This window comes from Macaca thibetana, chromosome 5 (genome assembly GCF_024542745.1).
Source record: "Macaca thibetana thibetana isolate TM-01 chromosome 5, ASM2454274v1, whole genome shotgun sequence".
Taxonomy (NCBI): Eukaryota; Metazoa; Chordata; class Mammalia; order Primates; family Cercopithecidae; genus Macaca; species Macaca thibetana.
Genome location: NC_065582.1, coordinates 130513822 through 130534568, shown reverse-complemented (window position 1 = coordinate 130534568; position 20747 = coordinate 130513822). Strand labels below are relative to the sequence as shown.

Genomic DNA, 20747 nt, shown 5'->3' with positions numbered 1-20747 from the left:
TTGATCATGGTGAGTAAGCTTTTTGATGTGCTGCTGGTTTCAGTTTGCCAGTATTTTATTGAGGATTTTTGCATCGATGTTCATCAGGGATGTTGGCCTGAAATTTTTTTTGCTGTGTTTCTGCCACATTTAGTTATTAGGATGATGCTGGCCTCATAAAATGAGTTAGGAAGGAGTCCATCTTTTTCTATTGTTTGGAGTAGTTTCAGAAGTAATGGTACCAGTTCCTCTGTGTATCTCTAGTAGAATTTAGCTGCGAATCCGTCTGGTCATGGGCTTTTTTTGGTTGGTAGTCTATTAATTACTGCCTCAATTTCAGAACTTGTTACTGGTCTATTCAAGGATTCAACTTCTTCCTGGTTTAGCCTTGAGAGGGTGTATGTGTCCAGGCATTTATCCATTTCTTCTAGATTTCCTAGTTTATTTGCATAGAGGTGTTTATAGTATTCTCTGATGGTAGTTTGTATTTCTGTGGGATCAGTGGTGATATCCCCTTTATCAATTTTTATTGTGTCTATTTGATTATTCTCTCTTTTCTTCTTTATCAGTCTGGCTAATGGTCTATTTTGTTAATCTTTTTTAAAAAACTAGTTCCTGGATTCATTTTTTTTTTTTGAGGGGTTTTTTATGTCTCTATCTCCTTCAGTTCTGTTCTGATCTTAGTTATTTCTTGTCGTCTGCTAGCTTTTGAATTTGTTTGCTCTTTCTTCTCGAGTTCTTTTTAATTGTGATGTTAGGGTGTCGATTTTAGACCTTTCCCACTTTCTCCTGTGGGCATTTAGTGCTATAAATTTCCCTCTAAACATGGCTTTAACTGTGTTCCAGGAATTCTGTTATGTTGTATTTGTTCCCATTGGTTTCAAAGAACTTATTTATTTCTGACTTAATTTCATTATTTACCCAGTAGTCATTCAGGAGCAGGTTGTTTAGTTTCCATGTAGTTGTGTGGTTTTGAGTGAGTTTCTTAATCTTGAGTTCCAGTTTGATTTCACTGTGGTCTGAGAGACTATTATGATTTCTGTTCTTTTGCATTTGCTGAGGAGTGTTTTATTTCCAATTATGTGGTCAACTTTAGAATAAGTGCAATGTGGTGCTGAGAAGAATGTATATTCTGTTGATTTGGGGTGGAAAGTTCTGTAGATGTCTATTAGGTCTGCTTCGTCGAGAGCTGAGTTCAAGTCCCGAATACTGAATATCCTTGTTAATTTTCTGTCTCTTTGATCTAATATTGACAGTGGGGTGTTAAAGTCTCCCACTATTATTGTGTTGGCGTTTACATCTCTTTGTAGGTCTCTAAGAACTTGCTTTATGAATCTGGGTGATCCTGTATTGGGTGCATAGATATTTAGGAAAGTTAGCTCTTGTTGTTGCATTGATCCCTTTACCATTACGTAATGCCCTTGTCTTTTTTTATCTTTGCTGGTTTAAAGTCTGTTTCATCAGAGAGTAGGATTGCAGCCCCTGCTTTTTTTTGCTTTCCATTGGCTTTAGTAGTGAGTTTCCAGGTGCATATGCATGAGATTTCATGTACATTGTCAAGAGAATACTCTGCTGACTTGAATTTGCTCAACATCTGCCTATTTGGTCCTATACTGGGATGTATGTTTCCCTGGGACAGGGGTCCAGGTAGAGGGCTGTCTCTTGCTCTCAAAGTAACATTAGTGGAGTATATTCATCTCTAACATAGTTTGAGATTAAGAGGTGGTAACAAGAGCAGAACTCATTTGATTCTGCTAAGTTCCAGATATGTCACACATCAGCTAAACTTCTCAGCTCGACCAATGATATGTGTATTTGATTGTAAGTGGGAGCCAAAGGAGGAATAGATGGCATCATTAAAAATATTATCAATTATGGATGACCCTTGAATGACACAGGTTTGAATTGTGTTGGTGCACTTAGATATGGATTTTTTTCTGTCTCTCTACTCCTGAGACAGACCCTCCTCTCCCTCCTTCTCTTCAGCTTATTCAATATGAAGACAATGAGAATGAAGACAATGAAAATGAAGACTTTTATGATGATCCACTATTCCACTAATTGAATGGTAAATATATTTTCTCTTCCTAATATTCTCTTCTTAATAACATTTTTGTCTAGTTTATTTTGTTGTGAGAACGTAGTATATGATACATATGACACATAAAAATGTGATAATCAACTATTTATTTATTGGTAGGGCTTTCAGTCAACAGTAGGTTATTAGTAGTTAAGTTTTGTGTGAGTCAAAAGTTATACACAAATTTTCAACTATGTCAGGAGTTGGCACCCCTCCCCCCTGCGTTGTTCAAGGGTCAACCATAGTATGAAAATTCTGAGAATTTTTGGAATTTATATAAATGACTTCATTACAGACAAATAAAGACAAGAAGAGAATCCCATCTTTCAGCCACCAGCAATCCACTTACTTTGTCCCCTTTCAGAAATGTAATCCGTGAAGAGTCTGCATTTCGTCTCTCCTCAAAGTCCTCCATGACCTGAGCGGAATGGCTCTGAGTATAGCACCTCACTGATGACTCATAGCTCAGGTCTCCGCTCCGAGTGATAGGGACATGCAGGATACCCTCCTTCTCCTTCACTAGGAGCAAATCCTTGGCAAACTGCATGCTGGGCACTGGGTGGGCAGACAGAAAGACAAAGTCACCATTCGTATAAGACAGGGAAGCAGTGGCCATGGTCCTTGTCAGCCTTCAGCAGCTACTTTGGCAGGTGAGCTCCACCAAAGCCCAAGGTAGGCTGACAAATCACAGGTGGTAAGCAGATTCCAAAGCATGGTTGCTCTCAGGACAAGGGAACTGCTTCTACTATAAGTGTGCATCCAATGAAACAGAACAGATCAATTTTGTACCTATCTTTGTACAACTTCAAAATGCAGTTACCATCTCAAATATGAGCAGGTAATGCAAGTCAATAAATAGGATAATTGTAAGAAAAATTTTGATGGTGTAAGAAAAATTTTGATTGCTACTTGGGTACTCAAAAGACTTCACTGTCCTCCTAGGGCTACAGTAAGGAAAACAGCAGTGCAAGTCTGGTGCTAAATGGCCACTCACATTGGTCTTGGGGCCACAGAGATAATAGGGAAGAGGGGGACATGAGTGTAAAGGAAAGAGCAGGCCATGTTTCAAAAGCTCCAGTCTTTTGTTGTCAGATCTTATTTCCAAATGAAGTCAGAGATGTGGATTTTTATGACATAGCTCCTAAATTCAAAAATAGCAAACAAATAAAATAGTGAAAAGAAATTTTGCATAAGCCAAAACTATTTGGGACAAACAAAGCACGTCCATAGACTAAATTTCAGCCTCCCAAGTAGCTGGGACTATAAGCACGCACTAGATGCCTCTTCTTTTATAACTCAAATCCTCCTTTGACTTAAGGATGAGACTACAGTCAAATCATGGTTAAAAACAAGGACTTAGGAGGAAACAGACCTGAATTTCTGTCCCAGCCCTTCTACTTACCAGTCGTGTGACACAGGGCAAGTTACTTAGACTTTCCAAACTTTGGAATATTTTTCATATATAAATTGGAAATATTAATATCTAATATAGAATTGTTGACAGAATTGAATTTAATGAGATAATAAATGCATAGTACTCAATATAGTATCTGGTTTACAGCGAGAACTCAAAGTTTGGTAGGAATTAATATATTATGGTTTCTATTTTCTTCCTAACTCCAGAATTCTCAATATGAAGAATCATTTTGTTTTCCTGCTATGCCTATTGTAATGCTCTGTATTAAGGCATTTGCCCTTCTGAGGTTAACATTTTGTTGACTGCTGGTTATTAATTTATTCATGAACAAAGCAAAGAATCATATGTGAAAGCCTCCTGGGTCAGAATTAGTCTTTGGGTTAGCTGTAATCACCAATTTCCTGGCTACCTCCTGGACACACCCCACCAATCCAGAAAGGAAGGAAAGGTGTGTGTTTGGGGACTGGGGGAGGTGGGGGAATGAGAGGAGAGGTGATAAGCACCCAAGCATTCTCCAAGTCAATGTATAGAAAACTCTCTGTGACTCCAGAACTGTTGGTCCTGGCAAAAATAAAACCATCCCATCACATGAACTAAGCTTAATAGTTACTAATCATTGCTAAATGAAAAGTCAGATGATACCGCTTAAAAGAACACTATACCTAAAGGAAAATTAACAACTTTAGGCCTAACCAGTTAGGGCTCTGTAACCTAGTGAAATGGCCTGTGCTGCTTTTAAAAGGTGGATGGCAGTGACACCACCCAGCATAGGAGGACAAGAAGGAAGCTTGTTGCCAGGGAAAAAGCAACACAAGCAGGGATCTGAAGCTTTAGACTGTTTTTTCTTTCTGGCCTGACAGGCCTCAAGTCAGATGAGAAAGTTAAAGGCTGAAGTGGTTATGTTTAGGTTTGGTCATGCATTAATCAACTGCAAATTCATCTTGAGCTATAAAATACTATTTTTTTCCTTTTTAACGAGACATTCACTCTCACTTCTATCCCTGTCTGCCAAAAAAAAAAAAAAAAAAAAAAAGAAGAGAGAGAGAGAGAAAGAGAAAAGGAAGTGGACACGTCTTCTAATTACCTGCCCAGAAACAATCCCTCCCTTTAAGAAGACCCCAGACCAGTGGGAGACTGAGGCAAGAGACATATACAACAAGGGGAGTTTCAGGAAGAGATTTAGCACAGGGGATTTGTGTTGTAAGTCAGGCATTGTGTTAAAGGTTTTCATACATATTATTTAATGTTATTCTGTCAGCAACCCCATAAGGCAGTATAATCCTCAGGCAGTGATAGCACTGGCTCTGAGAATCAGCTTCCTCTGACTGCAGGGCCCCTCTTTTTCCACACTGATGGGCTGAGTCAATATGAAATGGAGGTTACCTGCTGATGGCGTGTGGGCTCACATTGGGTATAATGCATTTTCTGTCAGCACTGCTCATAGAACACTTATTGTGCATGGCCAAACTACAGTTATCTTTTTATTTATGGAAGTCTTGGATCCTAAAATAGATTATGGGACTCTGCTCTCCACTACTCTGTAGCCCATACCATGTTGATCACCAGTGCTAGGTATAGAAAATGTCCTATAAACACTGTTACCTCGCTAATCTTCTTAGTAACTGATAAAGTGAATGTAAATGCCAGTGCCTGGAATGCAATAGCCTCTTTACTGGCAATCGTTAAGTCAGACATTTAGGATAAATCTTGCCTTTGTTTCATGAGTTAATGAGTATGTTTGCCACAGATGCACACACAGGAGTGTGGTGCTGTAGCAGCTACAGGACTTTCTAATGTTGCCCAGTCAGCATTACTCATGCCCAAACCCTAGTCTAATTCCAGGTACCAGCACAGCAAAGGCAGGTGAGAACAGGTAAATGTTATAAGATGAGCTACTTAGATGATTTAAGATCCTGAAATCAGTCTAGTGGGAAAAGAATGAAAGGAGCTAAGATCACTGCAGAAGGCTGAGAGTTGACTTTGTAAGACTCTTATGTGACGGTTAGCATTGTTATATAGAAGGCAGTAGCCAGCTGAAACTGAAATGTGAAGGGTCGGCATAGTAGGATATGAAACCAGAAGACTGGACTTGGCTAGAACAGACTTGGATTTTAACTCCAGCTTCATCACCTTCTCTCTGTGTAATTCTACTCAAATTATTCAAACTTGGTTTCACCAGTTAAAGGTCTGTTGTAAGGATTAGAGATAATACGTAAGATCTTTCTACCCTAGAATGTTCACACTGAATGGACTCAACCAAAGTTCATTATTTCTAGGAAGAAAGATAATCAGAAGAAGTAAATACTGAATGCTACACTGGGTTACTGAAATAAGTTTTGGGATTTCTTTCTCTGGGATAAGTTATTGATTAAACACATATTGCTGTAGCTTCTCTGAAAGAAAAAGAAAATTTTTTGCTTAACATATCAGTTTCCTAAGTTGACAAACCCACTGCTCATCAATAAAATACTGAAAAATATTTAAATATAATTTTCTGTGTTGATCAATGAGGACTCTATGTGTTACTGGAGTCTCGTTGGTAAGTGTGATAATGACAGGTATGTCAGGAAGAAAAGAAATCAACATGTAATAAAATCTACTGTGTGCCATGTATTACAGTAGGTATTTTCACATACTTTATCTAATTTAATCCTCACAACAATCTTGTAAGGTAGTTATTTTCATTATTTATAGATGAGCAAAATGAGGCTTAGTGACCTTAAGCTTCTGGCCTAAGGCCAAAGACCTAGGAAGTGGTGGGACTAGGATTATATTTCAGGACTTCTGACTTTGTATTCATATTCCACTTCATCAGAGGGAAATTAATGGTCATTTCATGGAAAAGAATAAGAAACCACTCCAAGAATAAAAAGTATAGCTGAATTTTCTTCTTTCTGTTTTACTTTCTTGTTTACTAAGAAATAAAACTGCCACTGATTCTACTTCTACACCAAATAAAACCATGGAGCATAATGCAAGGAGGATGAACTTGGAGTCAAAAGTCTGAGAATGCATGCTCGTTCCTCTAGATACTAGACATTGGGTGACCTATTTCCTTTGATTCTCAGTTTCCTTATCCACTAAATAGAAACAGAAGAAAGAGCATGGGGTTATGAGCAAGTGAGATAAGGCTTAAATGGGTTGCTTTGTAAACTTTGAAGTAACATGCAACATGAGATAATATAAGTGTCATAATCTTGTTCATGGTGTAAAAGTTACCATTTTGTGAATCACAAACCAAAATGTAAAACTTAAAGCTATAAAACTTCTGTAAGAAAACAGGTGAACATCTACGTAACCTTGGGTTAGGAAAAGATTTCTTAGATACAACACTAAAAATATGATCCATAATAGAAAAATGATAAATGAGGCTACTTCAAAATGAAAAATGAGTATTCTTAGGTCGTTTGTTTACAGAAAAAAAGACAAGCAACAGACTTGGATAAAATATTTGCAAAATATAAATCTTTGTCCAGAATCTACAACAATACAATAAAAGTAGGAAAACAATGCAATTTAAACATCAAAACCTTGAACAACCCAAATGTCATTCAATAGGTGAGTAAACAAACAGTGGTATATCCATACAATGAAAAGCTACTCAGCAATAAATGGAATGAACTACTCACATGTGGAATAACATGAATGAGTCTCAAATGCATTTTCTAGTGAAAGAAACCAGATGCAAAATGGTAGATATTGCATGATTACATTTTTATGAAATTTTGGAAAAGGCACAACTTTAGGGCCAGAAAACAGATTAGTGGTTGTCAGGCCTGGTGACTAAGGAGACACAGATGACAAACGGGCATGAGAGAATTTTGTAGAGTGTTAGAACTGTTCAACATCTTGATTGTGGTAGTGGGCATATCACTGTATGCATTTGTCAAAACTCATAGAACTGTACACTAAGGACAATGGACTTTCATTTATGTAAGCTGTGCCTTCATAAACCTGGCTCTAAAACAAATTACCATCATTTTGGATGCATGCATATGTGTGTGTGTGTGTGTGTGTGTGTGTGTGTGTTGTATGTGTGTGTGTGTGTATATATATAATTATATATATATAAAATTTTTTTTTCCTCCTGAAGGATAAACACACAAAAAACTGGTTAAAATGGTTGTCTCCAGTGAGGGGATCTAGGGGACTGGGAGATAGGGATAGAAAGAAGATTTAATTTTCATAGTCTTTTTGCCATTTGCCATTTGCCATTTTTTTTTGCCATGCCCTTTTAGCCATTTGAATTGTTTACTACTATATACATGAAATAAATGATTTAAGAATAAATAAAAACATCAAAGATTATCCGATTTGGCTTCTTGTTCCTTTTTTGAGGATTTCTCAGCCATTAGGAGTTTAATCATGGGCTCTATGGTCAATCTCTGGGGATGCTAATGAAGGTTCCTGCTGCTTTAGGTGGAAGGTTTGACTTCATCTTCTCCACCCAACTCTAGAATCCACACAGTGGATCCTGAAGTTCTGACAAGCTACATCTAATTTCGTAGCCAGTTCTTCATGATCCAGAAGATTACAACGAGCCCGGCCCTTTCCTGCTTTTTCCTCATGTTACTTAGGTTACATCTTCAGCAGTGACTGCATCTATTCATTCCTGCACATCATCTACAACACTGCCAATATTCGTTTTCTAAAATAAAAAAACACATCACTCCTCTGCTTATAAGCATCCCCTGCTACCCTTTGCTTATAGAGTCCTTAGGCTGGATCATACAGCCTCTCAGCACTTGACTCCAATCTGTCTTTCCATTCCACTCTTCTATTCACCCCCTCCCATGCTCAAAGCAAAAGTAAGGGTCTGTTCCCCAAATATGCATCTTTCAAGACATTATACATTGTATTTACTATATCTCTCCATTCGAAATAGGTTTTCCTTTATTATCCATTAGATAGACTCCTATCACACCTGAAGACTCTGCTTAAATACAGTCTCCTTGGTGAAATCTATAATTTCACCCACTTGTAGTTCCTGTTCAGTTCCCTCTGCTCCCATAGTGCTGGATGTATAGTACCATTAGGTCATTTATCATAATTTATTCAAATTTCTCTCTTTAAGGCTCTGATTCCACAGTGAGACATTGAGCTTCTTGAGGACAGGGCCCAAGGCTTATACATCTCTTTGTGTCTGGCAGAGTACCGGAGACATCAATGGTTCTCTCTCACATCTACTTACTCTGCTATGTAAAAGTGCAAATGCTCACGTATACACATGTACACACACATATTTCTTGAATGAAAACGTGAATGAGTTCCAATGTCACATGTGTGGACATTAAAGAAAAAATAGAAATATATTTGGAACTACCAGCTGGCATCCCCAATCTCTTACCATCTTGGAATGTGTCATTAATTGCAATGACTGCCTGGAAGGGTTTGGTCAGTTCGGCTCCTTGTGCTGAGCTGAGGAAAACCACAAATGTCTCCAGTCCTTCAATTACTGGATACTGAGTGTCATCCAAGATAGTCAAGGTGCAATACTAGAAGAAAAATCAAAGCAAACTTTACAGAGGACCCACCACCTCATCTCCATTTGCCTTAACTAGGGCAAAGGTCACAACTTGTCTTTCTTTGGTAGTTTTAAAGTAAGATTTTCTAATCCATAACATGATGATCTCTTTATTACATGCTGCTCGGAGTTTGTTTATAGACATTTATATCAAACGAGTATAGTTTATATCCTGAATCTGTAAAGCTGGATATTTAATGCTAAAAATGTCACTAGGAGAGTTTTTAGAAGATCCCCTCCTAAGTTACTCTCTTGTTTATATGTGTGTGTTTTTAAAGAAAGGAAAGATAGGAATATTGCCAGGGGAGTTTAGAGAGCTTGGGAAGCAAACTAAAGACAACATTCACAAACCGACCTGTCGACCTTGTGGAGTCTGGACTGCTGTAAACGCACCTGTTCAGTGACACCGGGCCCAAATTCCACCTTCCGAGAGCTGGGAACGTAGTCAACTCCCGGTGTGGCAGAAGCTGGGTCTGAGGGCCGCGTTGCACACCAGACAGATGTGAAAGTAGAGAGGTCAGTACCATGGCGGATAACTGGAATCTTTACTGTGCCTGAATTAAGATTCATAGAGATTTTAATGGTCAACTTTGAGCCAGAAAAGCAGTGAGGTTTTCAGAACGATGTTCTCCCTCACCGCAATAGTGGCAGCTTTTAGCCCTTTCAGCTTGTCTAATCCAGCTTCAGTGGTGCTCCTATGTCCCATCTGAGGTGAAGGCCTAGAGGTGTCACTACCTGTCTTTTCACTGACACTAGGATCAAGAGGAGACCTAGAGAAGGGCTTCATGGAGGTGGTGCTAGAGAGAGCCCTTAGGGGAGAAAGCTGTTGTGGCTTCACAAGGGAGACTGCTCACAGGAAAATACAGCACCTAAGGAGAGAAGAGTCCATTGCAAAACGTCTCAAACCTATTTAGGAAGAAGAAACTTAGAGCCTGGGGCCTCAGGGATGTGTCAGAAAATAGTCAGTTAAGGAGGACCCAGCTAGGGGACTCTATGGAGCCTGAAGCTGAATGTTTCTAATTAAATGTTCCTAACTGGGTTGATTTCTCTCTTTTACCTAAGTACATGTCATGACTTAAACCGCATGTGCTTATTACTCATCTTACGAATGAAGTTCATCTTCCTGTCCACTGTGACATCATACTTTGTAGTGTCCTAAAGATATTTAGCTATTTTCACAATCAAGGGCAGAGAAAAGCTTCATGAAAACTCTACAATTTCCAATCACCACATTTTCTAGCCAATATGCTGTGAGGTGTAATGTAGTTATGGCTGGGCATTTGATGTATAGGAAAAGAAACATACGATAGTAGAAAGGTCTGGGTTTGAATCTAGCCTTACCACGATATTAGCTGCTTAATCATTGATGACTGACTTAACTTCTCCAGGCCTCCATTTGCTCTTTTACATAATGTTCTCTCTTCCATAGAAGATTAAGTGAGAATGCATGGAACATACATGGTATGGTGCCTGGCTTTCGGTAAGTGCTCAAAAATATCTGTTCCCAGTGCTCCTCCAAATCCCTTCATAGAGGTGAAAGGCCTTGATCTGGCCCAGATCAGGAGACACTCAGTATAGCTGTTGCCCCTCTGCCAGCAGTACATCTGCCTGCAGCATACAGAAGATTTCAAGACCTTTGTGGAGCCACAAGTGGGAAAGGAGCCTACGTCTCTGAAATACCATGTGAAAGTGACCTGCACACTGATCGCTTTGGGCTGTTACATGAATGAGAAAGTTTCACTGTATGAAGACACTGAAACTTTGAAGAGTGTCTTAGGAAACTAAGAGTACACTAAATACTTTACTTCCATCTTCAACATATCACATTCCCCCCTTTCACAAGCCCAGATGCTCAGCACCAGACCCTCCCTCTGGACCACAGAGGTCAGCCCATGAAACTCTAGGCTCTAAGCCATAGCCCTGCTTGCCATCAAGAACCAGAGCAAGTCTTCTATACTCTATCTCCATGACCTCAATGATTTTAACCTTTAGCTCTCACAAATAAGTGAGAACATGTGTAGTTTGTCTTTCTGTGCCTGGCTTATTTCACTTAGCATAAGGACCTCCAGTTCCATCCATGTTGTAGAAGGATGGTTACCAGAGGATGGGAAGAGTAGTGGGGGTGGGAAACGGTGGTGGAGTCGGGGGAGTGGGCATGGTTAATGGGTACACAAAATAGTTAGAATGAAGACTTGTATTTCCTAGCACAACAGGGTGACTATAGTCAAAATAATTTAATTGCACATTTTAAAATAACTAAAAGAGTATAATTGGATTATATGTAACACAAAGGATAAATGCTTGAGGTGATGAATACCCGATTTATCCTGATGTGATCATTATATATTACATGCCTGTATCAAAATATATCATGTAATCCATAAATATATACACTTACTATGTACCCACAAAAATTTATTAAAAAAAAAAAACAGTAAGAAAAGTGGATGGAACTCTCTCTACTAAATTCCATGCTTGGTCTTGGCCAAGCATTATATAATGCCTTAGACTAACAATGTTATCCTTGAGGAACGGAATTCTCAATGTCTCGAGGATATTCTGAAATCTAAGGAGAAAACTGTTCAAGAAAGGAATCAGGAGACAGGTGAAGGAACCTCAGAGACACTCTCCATTACCTGCGTCCTCACTGACAGTGAAAGCTGTGTTGCCCAGGGACACAGTGGAGGCATCGTTGGGACCACTAATGAGCACCTTGGCTGTTGCCACCCTTCCAATGCGGGCATTGTCAGAGGCATCTGCCAAGGCAATCTCAAACTCTTCTTCCTCTTCATACTCGCTGTCATCAATAAGCATGACATCACAGGTGGACATGGTGACACCAGGCCCGAATATCACACGACTCGCAGCAGACATCCCTCTAGATTTAAAATCAGAGCCTGATTCTAGAGCATAGAGGCTACTTCCCATAGCTGACTTAGGGACTGTGTAGCAAACTGCAGATACAATGCTGCTTGCATCTCCTGAAACACAAATGACAAAAAACCAAAGCATTTGAATGAGTTTTTCTCACATTTTAAAACCTCTGACAAGTTAATGAGCTTGGTCCCTCTGACACAGTCCATCACTATTTCTGTTCAAACTCTGACATAAAACCTTCCTGAATTGCAGTTTCTTTTGAGCCTGTGGTATAAACCACTTGAGGATTTAATATACCCCAGATACTTCGCCAAACAACTCAAAATGGATTTCCTATTCTGTGAATTTTATGCTCTGTTAATTTGCAAGACTCATTGCCCACCATCTAAGACCACAGCAGGTGGAAAAATAAGACACATATTTGGTACTGTACGTAGCAAAGTAATTGTGTCCTGAAGGTAGTGCTATAAGCACAGTTCACTGCCTTTCTGAATAAACTTCTATACTTTAATTCCCAGAGAGAAGCAGGCTTATTTAAAAAGAGAAAGACAAAACAAAATAAAACCTGCCACTCTATACAAATGACTTTACTTATTAGGGCTGCCACTTCCCTTGGTGACAGTCTGTTCTGGGCCTGGCTTGGTGGCCCAGAGCAATCAATGAGGCTTGCTTGTTTTCCAAGTGGTATTACCAAGGGTTTTTGCTATCCACAGTATTTGTTACACTAACACCCAGTCAGCAGATTCAATAAAGAAACCCAACATCATCATTTACAGTCTTGTTGTGCCTTTGAATGGAGGTTCAATTTCCATGTGTTTTAAAGTCTCAATCTTACATAATCATAATTCCATATGATCTTTATTTTTATTTCCAGCTCCTCAAGAATTGCCTTTTTATCAACATGCACAATTATTATGTATCGACTGAAAACAAAACAAAAAAGAATTGCCCTTCATTTCTTACACACAGTTTATTTCTCATCTGAACTCTACATATGACTGTCACATAGGGAAATTTTCAGCATATTTCTGTCTTCCAAGAATAAGATGGAAAGCCAGTCCTTAGGAAATGTAACTTCCCTCCTTGACCAAGGTTATTAAATATTTTATGGGTTGGGTGATTAATTAAGAATACTGATTCATGAATAATTTGAAAGGCTAAATGTAACCAGTCTTCTAGTCCAATTCAAGAATAAATGGGAGCTCGGCCGGGCGTGGTGGCTCAAGCCTGTAATCCCAGCACTTTGGGAGGCCGAGACGGGCGGATCACGAGGTCAGGAGATCGAGACCATCCTGGCTAACACGGTGAAACCCCGTCTCTACTAAAAATACAAGAAAATTGGCCGGGCACCGTGGCGGGCGCCTGTGGTCCCAGCTACTCAGGAGGCTGAGGCAGGAGAGTGGCGTGAACCCGGGGGGGCGGAGCTTGCAGTAAGCCAAGATCGCGCCACTGCACTCCAGCCTGGGGCACAGAGCAAGACTCTGTCTCAAAAAAAAAAAAAAAAAAAAAAAAAGAATAAATGGGAGCTCTAACAACCTGAACTAAGAAAAGAGGCTTTCTGATGGTAGTCACTATGGATAGAATCATCATTAGGGTTATTGTGGGAACCAAATGAGTTAATACGTGGAAAGTACATATGTGAGTGAATATAATGCATGAGATGAGCACTTAGCACATAATAGGAACTCAATAAATGTTAGCAATTATTATAGCTCTTTGTCACCTGGCACCAACAGACCTTTTCTTTCAATAGGTGCAAACAGAAAACCAGCACTCTCGTTGACCCGGTAGATCTTCTTGTCAAACTCTAATGTGGGTTCATCCTCAGTGTCGTTAATAATGACCTTCGCCCGGGTGAATTCCCCTAACAGGGCATAAGCTGGCATGCTGAGCTCCACAGTGAAACTCTCAACATTTTCAAACACGTCGTCATCGTTGATGACAATGGTGCAGGACTTGGTGTCCTCTCGCTCATCAAACTGGACCTGTCACAAAAAAACCAACAAGAAGTTAAGCTGTGCCTGAGCTTCCCCTGCTCTGCTCCCCAAGGGCATAATAGGAAAAGAGCATCTAAGCCCAGTGGGCAGAGAACTGACTGAGATAGCTGGTTCTCCCAGCCCTGGTTCCCTGCTGTATCACCTGGAACACCCAGCCACCTCTTCCCATTCTTAACCTGTACAGGAAGGCTGCTTTATTGTATAAGAACATGAAGGAGCAAAATCTCTCCTACCATTGGTGACCAGAAAAAAACATGTAGTAACTCTTTATAGCCTGTCTTATTAACTCACTTGGTGCAGCCATAGTCATCATTTGATGACTCAGTTCCCTTTCTGGAAGATCTCTGGTCTTGGAGTGTGAAGTTCTGTTCTCAGGTCTGGTTCTGTTACTTCCAAGCCGTATTAGGTTATGAAGCTTTATAAACATCAGATTCCTCATCAACTAAAGAAAAAATAGTAATATTCCTACTTCTAAAGGAGGTCTTGTATACGAAGGTGCTAAGTGTATTTTAAAGCACCATACAAACATAAGATATTATCATTACTATCACCATATTTACTTACACAATTAAAATTGACATAAAATTCCAGTGTACCGAATAATGGAATTTAAATTCATAGAAAATTACATTATAAACAAGGTAGACTAATTTTAACTTGATATTTTGACTACACCCTTTGCTATTAAAATGTGAATGATTTTAGCCCAGTACAAAACACACGAATTATTTTATATGCACACAATTGTGAACTTATAGGGATTTATTCTGGTTTTACTTTGTTTAAAAAAAGAAGAAAGAAAGAAATTAAAAACCTTCAAATGAAACCACGACTATGGACTTGTCCAAAACTGTAAGTGCAGGAAATGGGCCTGGGCTATACTTTATGTAAACGGAGACAACTGAAATATGTACGAAAAACAGTCATAAATGTCTGGGGACATAAAAATCCACAAAAATTTTAATCGAACAAAAAATTATTAGTACATACCTAATCAACTAATCACATTAAGTTTTATTAAGCTTCGTATTTTAAAACACCCCCAATGAAATGAAACACTCAACAGATCTTTACATAAGATCTAGAATACACTGACAGTCTTTTGTCTTTCCCTGCAAAACAAAAGAATATCCTCTGTCTTATCATTTAGCTGAAAGACATTAGCTTATCTGTTCTTTCCTAATTCCTCACTTACATTTGACATAAGAGGCATTAGCTTAGTCCAGCTGAAATGCCTCAATTAAAGACCAGAGCCCACTTCTCTTTACAGAGATCTGTGTCACCATAATAATAATAAAGTTGCTTTGAAAAACAACATTAAGTGCCAGATATTGTGCCCTCCATAAAAGATGACAAACACATGGGACCCTGCATTTGTTGACTATTTAAGTCCTCCTTTCTCTTCTGCTTTCACTCTCCTTTTTCTTTCTTATTGCCACCCTTAATTACCATTGGTATGTAGATGACTTGCAAATTTCTCTCTGGACACCAGATTCTTCTCTGCACTCTCTGCCCATCTATACAGTGGTCAACCTGCTGTTTCTTTTTTTTTTTTTTTTTTTTTTGAGACGGAGTCTCACTCTGTCACCCAGGCTGGAATGCAGTGGCCGGATCTCAGCTCACTGCAAGCTCCGCCTCCTGGGTTTACGCCATTCTCCTGCCTCAGCCTCCCGAGTAGCTGGGACTACAGGCGCCCGCCACCACGCCCAGCTAGTTTTTTGGTATTTTTTTAGTAGAGATGGGGTTTCACTGTGTTAGCCAGGATGGTCTCGATCTCCTGACCTCGTGATCTGCCCGTCTTGGCCTCCCAAAGTGCTGGGATTACAGGCTTGAGCCACTGCGCCCGGCCTCTGCTGTTTCTAAGACAATTTATACTCAACATGGCCAAAGCAAACAAAGTCACGAGCACCAAACCTTGCCAAACAGGCTCCTCTTACATGTTCCTTCCTAGCAAGAGGCATCATCATCCATCTTTCCCTTTGGCCCCACTGTGTAATCAATCCACTGCCAAATCCTATCAATTCTCGCTCATCTGTCAAATCCATCCACTTCTCTCTAACTTCACTTCATAATAGAAGCCCAAGCTCCCATCATCTCAGCCAGCCTATTCTAATGACTTCCCAACCAGTCTCCTTACACACTCTCTTTTCTCCCTTTAAGTAAAAAAGATGAGGGGAGAGGAAGGGTTGGGATACCAAAGCTGAGCGTAGAACATGATGCTTGGAGACGTCTTTTTGTCATGAAGCAAAATGTAAAGACAGAGAAGCTAGACAACAACTTCTCCTTTGGCAGTTAAAACTTCAATGGAGGTTAGAGAGATCATCAAGAACAAAGTGCTATGGGAGGGGAACATAGGAAAACTATTTAATACTTGAGGAAGGACACTAATGAAAAGCAAAGTTGGGTAAGAAGTGGGAAAGTACCACAATCGCTTGCAGCCACGTCACAGCCCTTGCTGGAGCCTTCCCCAACCCCACCACCCCACCTACCTGGCCAGCATACTCTACGTAGTCCTGTTGCCCAGGTTGGGAGCTGACCCTGGAGCTGGAGCTGGCGGTGCCTTGCTCAGTGCGACACAGGACGATGGCATATTGGTTCAGGTTCCCAGTCCTCTGCACCGTGACACTGACAGACCCTGCCTTCTCACTGACATTGTAGCTGGAAGCACGCAAAAAGGCATCTCTTAAAATACGCCCCATGGTTATGAAAAAACAACTTGTTTAATGCCTGTCTCTTCCATTTGATTCTTGGCATTAGGTAGAGAAGAGGAAGTTTGGTTCCTCTAAGAATCCAGGCTGTAAATTGAGGGAATGAGCTCACCTGAACAATCAGAGCATCAAATAAACAGGAAAGCTGTGGATGCAGAATGTCGTCTTCCCTGCTTTGGAAGCAAGCTGAGAGTCAGTTTGGGAGATGGACAGCACATAGGAGCTATGAAGTTCAGATTTCGGGGCACAGAGAAAGGAAAAACAATCTCTCCCTACTGCGGTTGAGTAATCACAAGAGATCAGTGGGTTCTCAGGGTTCTTAGGGAAGAAAGCTGCTCTGAAGGTAATCAATGACTTAGGTGGGAACTGACTGGACCAGATCTCCAGGAACTGTGTAATGGAGTCAGGGCAGAAGCAGAATTAAGAAAATGTGAGGTAAGCCTACCTAACAGAGGTGTTTAGACAAATGGAACTTTAAGACAATGAGGGAAGAACAGGATTAATTTAGCTTCCTGCTCAGAATCTCTGTTGCATTTGTAAAGTAGAAGGCCAACTATTCATGTGCTATTGATTCATAATAAGTATCTAGGTTTGGAAAGCCCACAGAAAGTAGGGCATGAGCTGGGTTTTGTTTTTCACCACTGAGGATGGCCCCTGGACCTGGGTGCATGTCTTGTGGCTGTGAGAACAGCAGGGAAAGTGCCTCTGAGAGCTCAGTCCTCATTGCCAGCTTTGGGATCCTGTATACCACGTAGTCCACTAAATGTTGGAGGGTTGTCCAGAAAAAGGGATGAATTTTATTGAATTTATTGAATTTTGAAGGCAATACAATTGAGAGGTAAATAACAGCAAAACATTACATATGTAAAAGTTGATTCTAATTTTCCTCTAATTCTCCAAATGTGTGTAAGAGTAGAATAGCCTGAATTTGGGGAACATGAAATCAAGGTTTTAAGTCTTCCTTTTTTCCCCACAAGTTCTAATTTTTATCTGAATTTTCATGAAGCTGATTTCTTGGATAGTGAGGCTCTGAAATGTAGACTTAAAGAATATTTCACCCACATAAATTATAATCCCAGTTATAATCTAACCTATAAAATCAGCACCATGCTTGCACACTACTCTTAACAATCAGTATCTCTCTGTTTGTCTTTCTCTAACAGATTAGAAAAGCATCTTAAAGTGCTGTCTACATTAAGCCATGCATTTAGCCCTAAAGATATACATTCCTACCAAACCCAAAGAAGCCAGGGGAGAAAACAGGCTTGAGAACAAGGAGAATACAGATGGAAGGTGAAGATATTGACAGTGTAGGCCAGTGATTATTTTCCAAACTTGAATGCCTATTTTTATTTTTCCTATCAGTTCTACTAGACTCTCTTCTTAAACTTAAAGACAGAAGCAAAAACATTTGAGAAGCAGTAGAGCACATCGTTAAGATCACTGGGCTTACATCCTGGTCTTACTGCTTATTAGCTATATGACTGTGGACAAGTTACATAAACAAGTTTCTGTCTCTATTACTTTGCCACTGTGGGGACAGGAATGGAATTCATCTCAGAACTACAAGTATTATATAAGATGATGCATGGCAAGTCCTAGTGCAGTACTTAATACATACAGTGCTCAATAAATATTTGGTGAAATTATTACTTTTATCGCTGCCATTATCACCATCACCACCATCAACAGGTGACTAGAGCTGCCCCCCCAGCATCCTTCATCCTGACTCCCTCTGCTTGTCTGATTGATTTCTCAAGAAGGAAAGCACAGTCAAACTTGTACCTGGTATATTTAAAGCTGATGAGGGACCACTGGATATGGAAGACATTGTCGCTAACCACGTTGGGTTTACTGTCTTTCACCAGAAACTGAAAACTATCCATCATCTCATGGATCTTCTCCTCGTGCAACACGTAACGAATCAACCCCAAGTTCACATCCTCTGTGAGAAAAAAGACTCTGTGAATTAACCCAGGGATGTAATAACAGCGTCATAGATTACCACACCAACATACCTAGTTTATTCTTCTAAATGGGTTACAGACAAAACTTATTTTCCCAAGCACCAAAAGTATAGTAGTTATTTATTTATTTATTTATTTATTTATTTTTATTTTTTTTCTGAGATGGAGTCTCGCTCGTGGCCCAGGCTGGAGTGCAAGCTCTGCCTCCCGGGTTCACGCCACTCTCCTGCCTCAGCCTCCTGAATAGCTGGGACTACAGGCCCCCGCCACCATGCCTGGCTAATTTTTTGTATTTTTATAGAGATGGGGTTTCATGTTAGCCAGGATGGTCTCGATCTCCCGACTTCGTGATCCGCCCGCCTCAGCCTCCCAAAGTGCTGGGATTACAGATGTGAGCCACTGTGCCTGGCCAAGTATAGTAGTCTTTAAAATAAATGTTTCCGTCAGATTTTAAAAGAAAATCCTGAAGCTCTGTGAAACAAAAGATCCGTCTTTATTTACAGAGATATTGTAAATATCTCTTATGCTGTTATAAAACGAGAATCCCAGAGTCCTGACAAAAAGCACTTCAATAAATGTTTGTGGATGTTGACGGCAAGTCCTAGAGTTGACAGAGAAAAGTCTTTGACCCCATCCTCTGTGTTTATAGCCTCATACTCAGACCTAACTCCTTCTAATAAAGGTTCTTTGGAAGGTATGTGCTAATAAGAATAGCTGAGTTGGGTTAAAACATCCCATACACAAAGCACAGCTAAAAAGGTGTGAGGAGAGAACATTCAATTGAGGACAGAGAGTAAAAAGAAAATTCATGGAGAACGAATTTTGAGATGCAGTTTTGCAATGACTGCTCTCAGTCAAGTCCATCCTGAAAAAAGTCTAGAGGAGCCTGACAAGCTTATAAAAAATGAAAATACAACATGGCCTACTTGAGGTGATTCAAAATAGGGAAAATATTTCTGTTGAGCAACCTCTACATGTTGATTTTAATTTATAGGCTGAAGACTTAAAGTCTATAATCCTTAGAGATCAAAAAAATAAACCACACAGGATCACAGATCTTTCATAATGTCTACTTGCTATTTTTTGCTTTCTTGTTGTTATTGTTTTTAAAGAAAACCAAGCAGTATCATGCATTCTTTTCCAGAAAACCTGGACAACACTTAGAGCAATTTAGGAGTTGAGGAAGCACGGTAAAGGTGAATTTTTCTTTGCCATAGTTAAGCATCACAGGGAAAAAAACCCAGGAGAAATAAATTCATAAGTTGGATGGTTAGGCACTAGAAGATCTCTGTTTGCAAAGAGGTTACTTGGGCATAAGTAGCTGGAAGTGGCTGTGAGAAGAATCTGGGAGATAGGGAGTGTGACATTGGCATACATGTCTCCCATTTCTAAGTCCCCAGAGAGTCCCCACCCTGGGTGAAAGTGGCAGCAGCTCTGCTAGGCTGCAGCTTGTTCTCCACAAAGCCATGCTTAGGGCTCGTCGTTATCTCATAGACTAGCTGTGCATCCTCGGTGTCTGGGTCCACGGTCAGCAGTTCCTTCTTGGTGATCAGGTTGGTTGCCTAGAATAGAAACCCATTAAATTTAATTCCTGAGGTGGGAATAAAGCAGGAACAAGACCCTCTGACTCAGATTTAATTCAGTTCAACAATGATTTACTGACTATATTTACTGCATAGAAAACTTTGTCAGGATTGGAGAGGCTATGAGGATGAAAACTATCCCAGCTTCTGCCCTTGAGGTATTCACACTTTATGGGGAAAGAAAGGCTCATGCACAAGGTCAATGTGGCAAGAGCTATAATGGAAGACATAAAAAGAGGGCTGTACACTTTTTAAGAGATAGAGGGAGAGAGAGAGAGAGAGAGATTAATTTCATTTGGAGTTGAAGGAGGATGAATTGGAGGCAGCGGGATTAGAGTTGGGCCTTGAAAGAAAGTTGGAACTTTGAAACAATAATTCAGTAAAGGGAAGGTGGCCACTTTCTAAGAGTCAATTATGATGCCTGAAATAGAGTAAGAGAAACAGACTGTACCCTGATATTGCCCAGATACACTGACTGAACTTTCATTCATTCATTTACTGAAGTATTTAGTGAGAGCCAACATTTGAGCAAACAAAGAGGGTGGTCAACAGCATTGAAGATTTTTTTACGTCTGGTAAGGTAAAGACAGATAATTGGCCTGTGGATTTGGCAAA

The 20747-nt window shown here is 39.9% G+C and overlaps 1 protein-coding gene across 1 annotated transcript in view; it reads right to left on the bottom strand.

The window, feature by feature from the left end:
• Positions 1–2335: 2335 nt before the first annotated feature.
• The window catches only part of LOC126955313 (extracellular matrix organizing protein FRAS1-like), a 38501-nt gene continuing 20089 nt past the window's right edge, over positions 2336–20747 (bottom strand). Inside the window, exons 7-14 of the mRNA XM_050791753.1 lie at positions 19961–20111; positions 18368–18527; positions 16364–16532; positions 13616–13862; positions 11637–11981; positions 9394–9554; positions 8824–8971; positions 2336–2614 (exon numbers count right to left, since the gene is read on the bottom strand). Of these exons, the coding sequence (XP_050647710.1) occupies positions 2349–2614; positions 8824–8971; positions 9394–9554; positions 11637–11981; positions 13616–13862; positions 16364–16532; positions 18368–18527; positions 19961–20111 (1647 nt within the window). The 3' untranslated portion in view covers positions 2336–2348. The remainder of the gene's footprint in view (positions 2615–8823; positions 8972–9393; positions 9555–11636; positions 11982–13615; positions 13863–16363; positions 16533–18367; positions 18528–19960; positions 20112–20747) is intronic.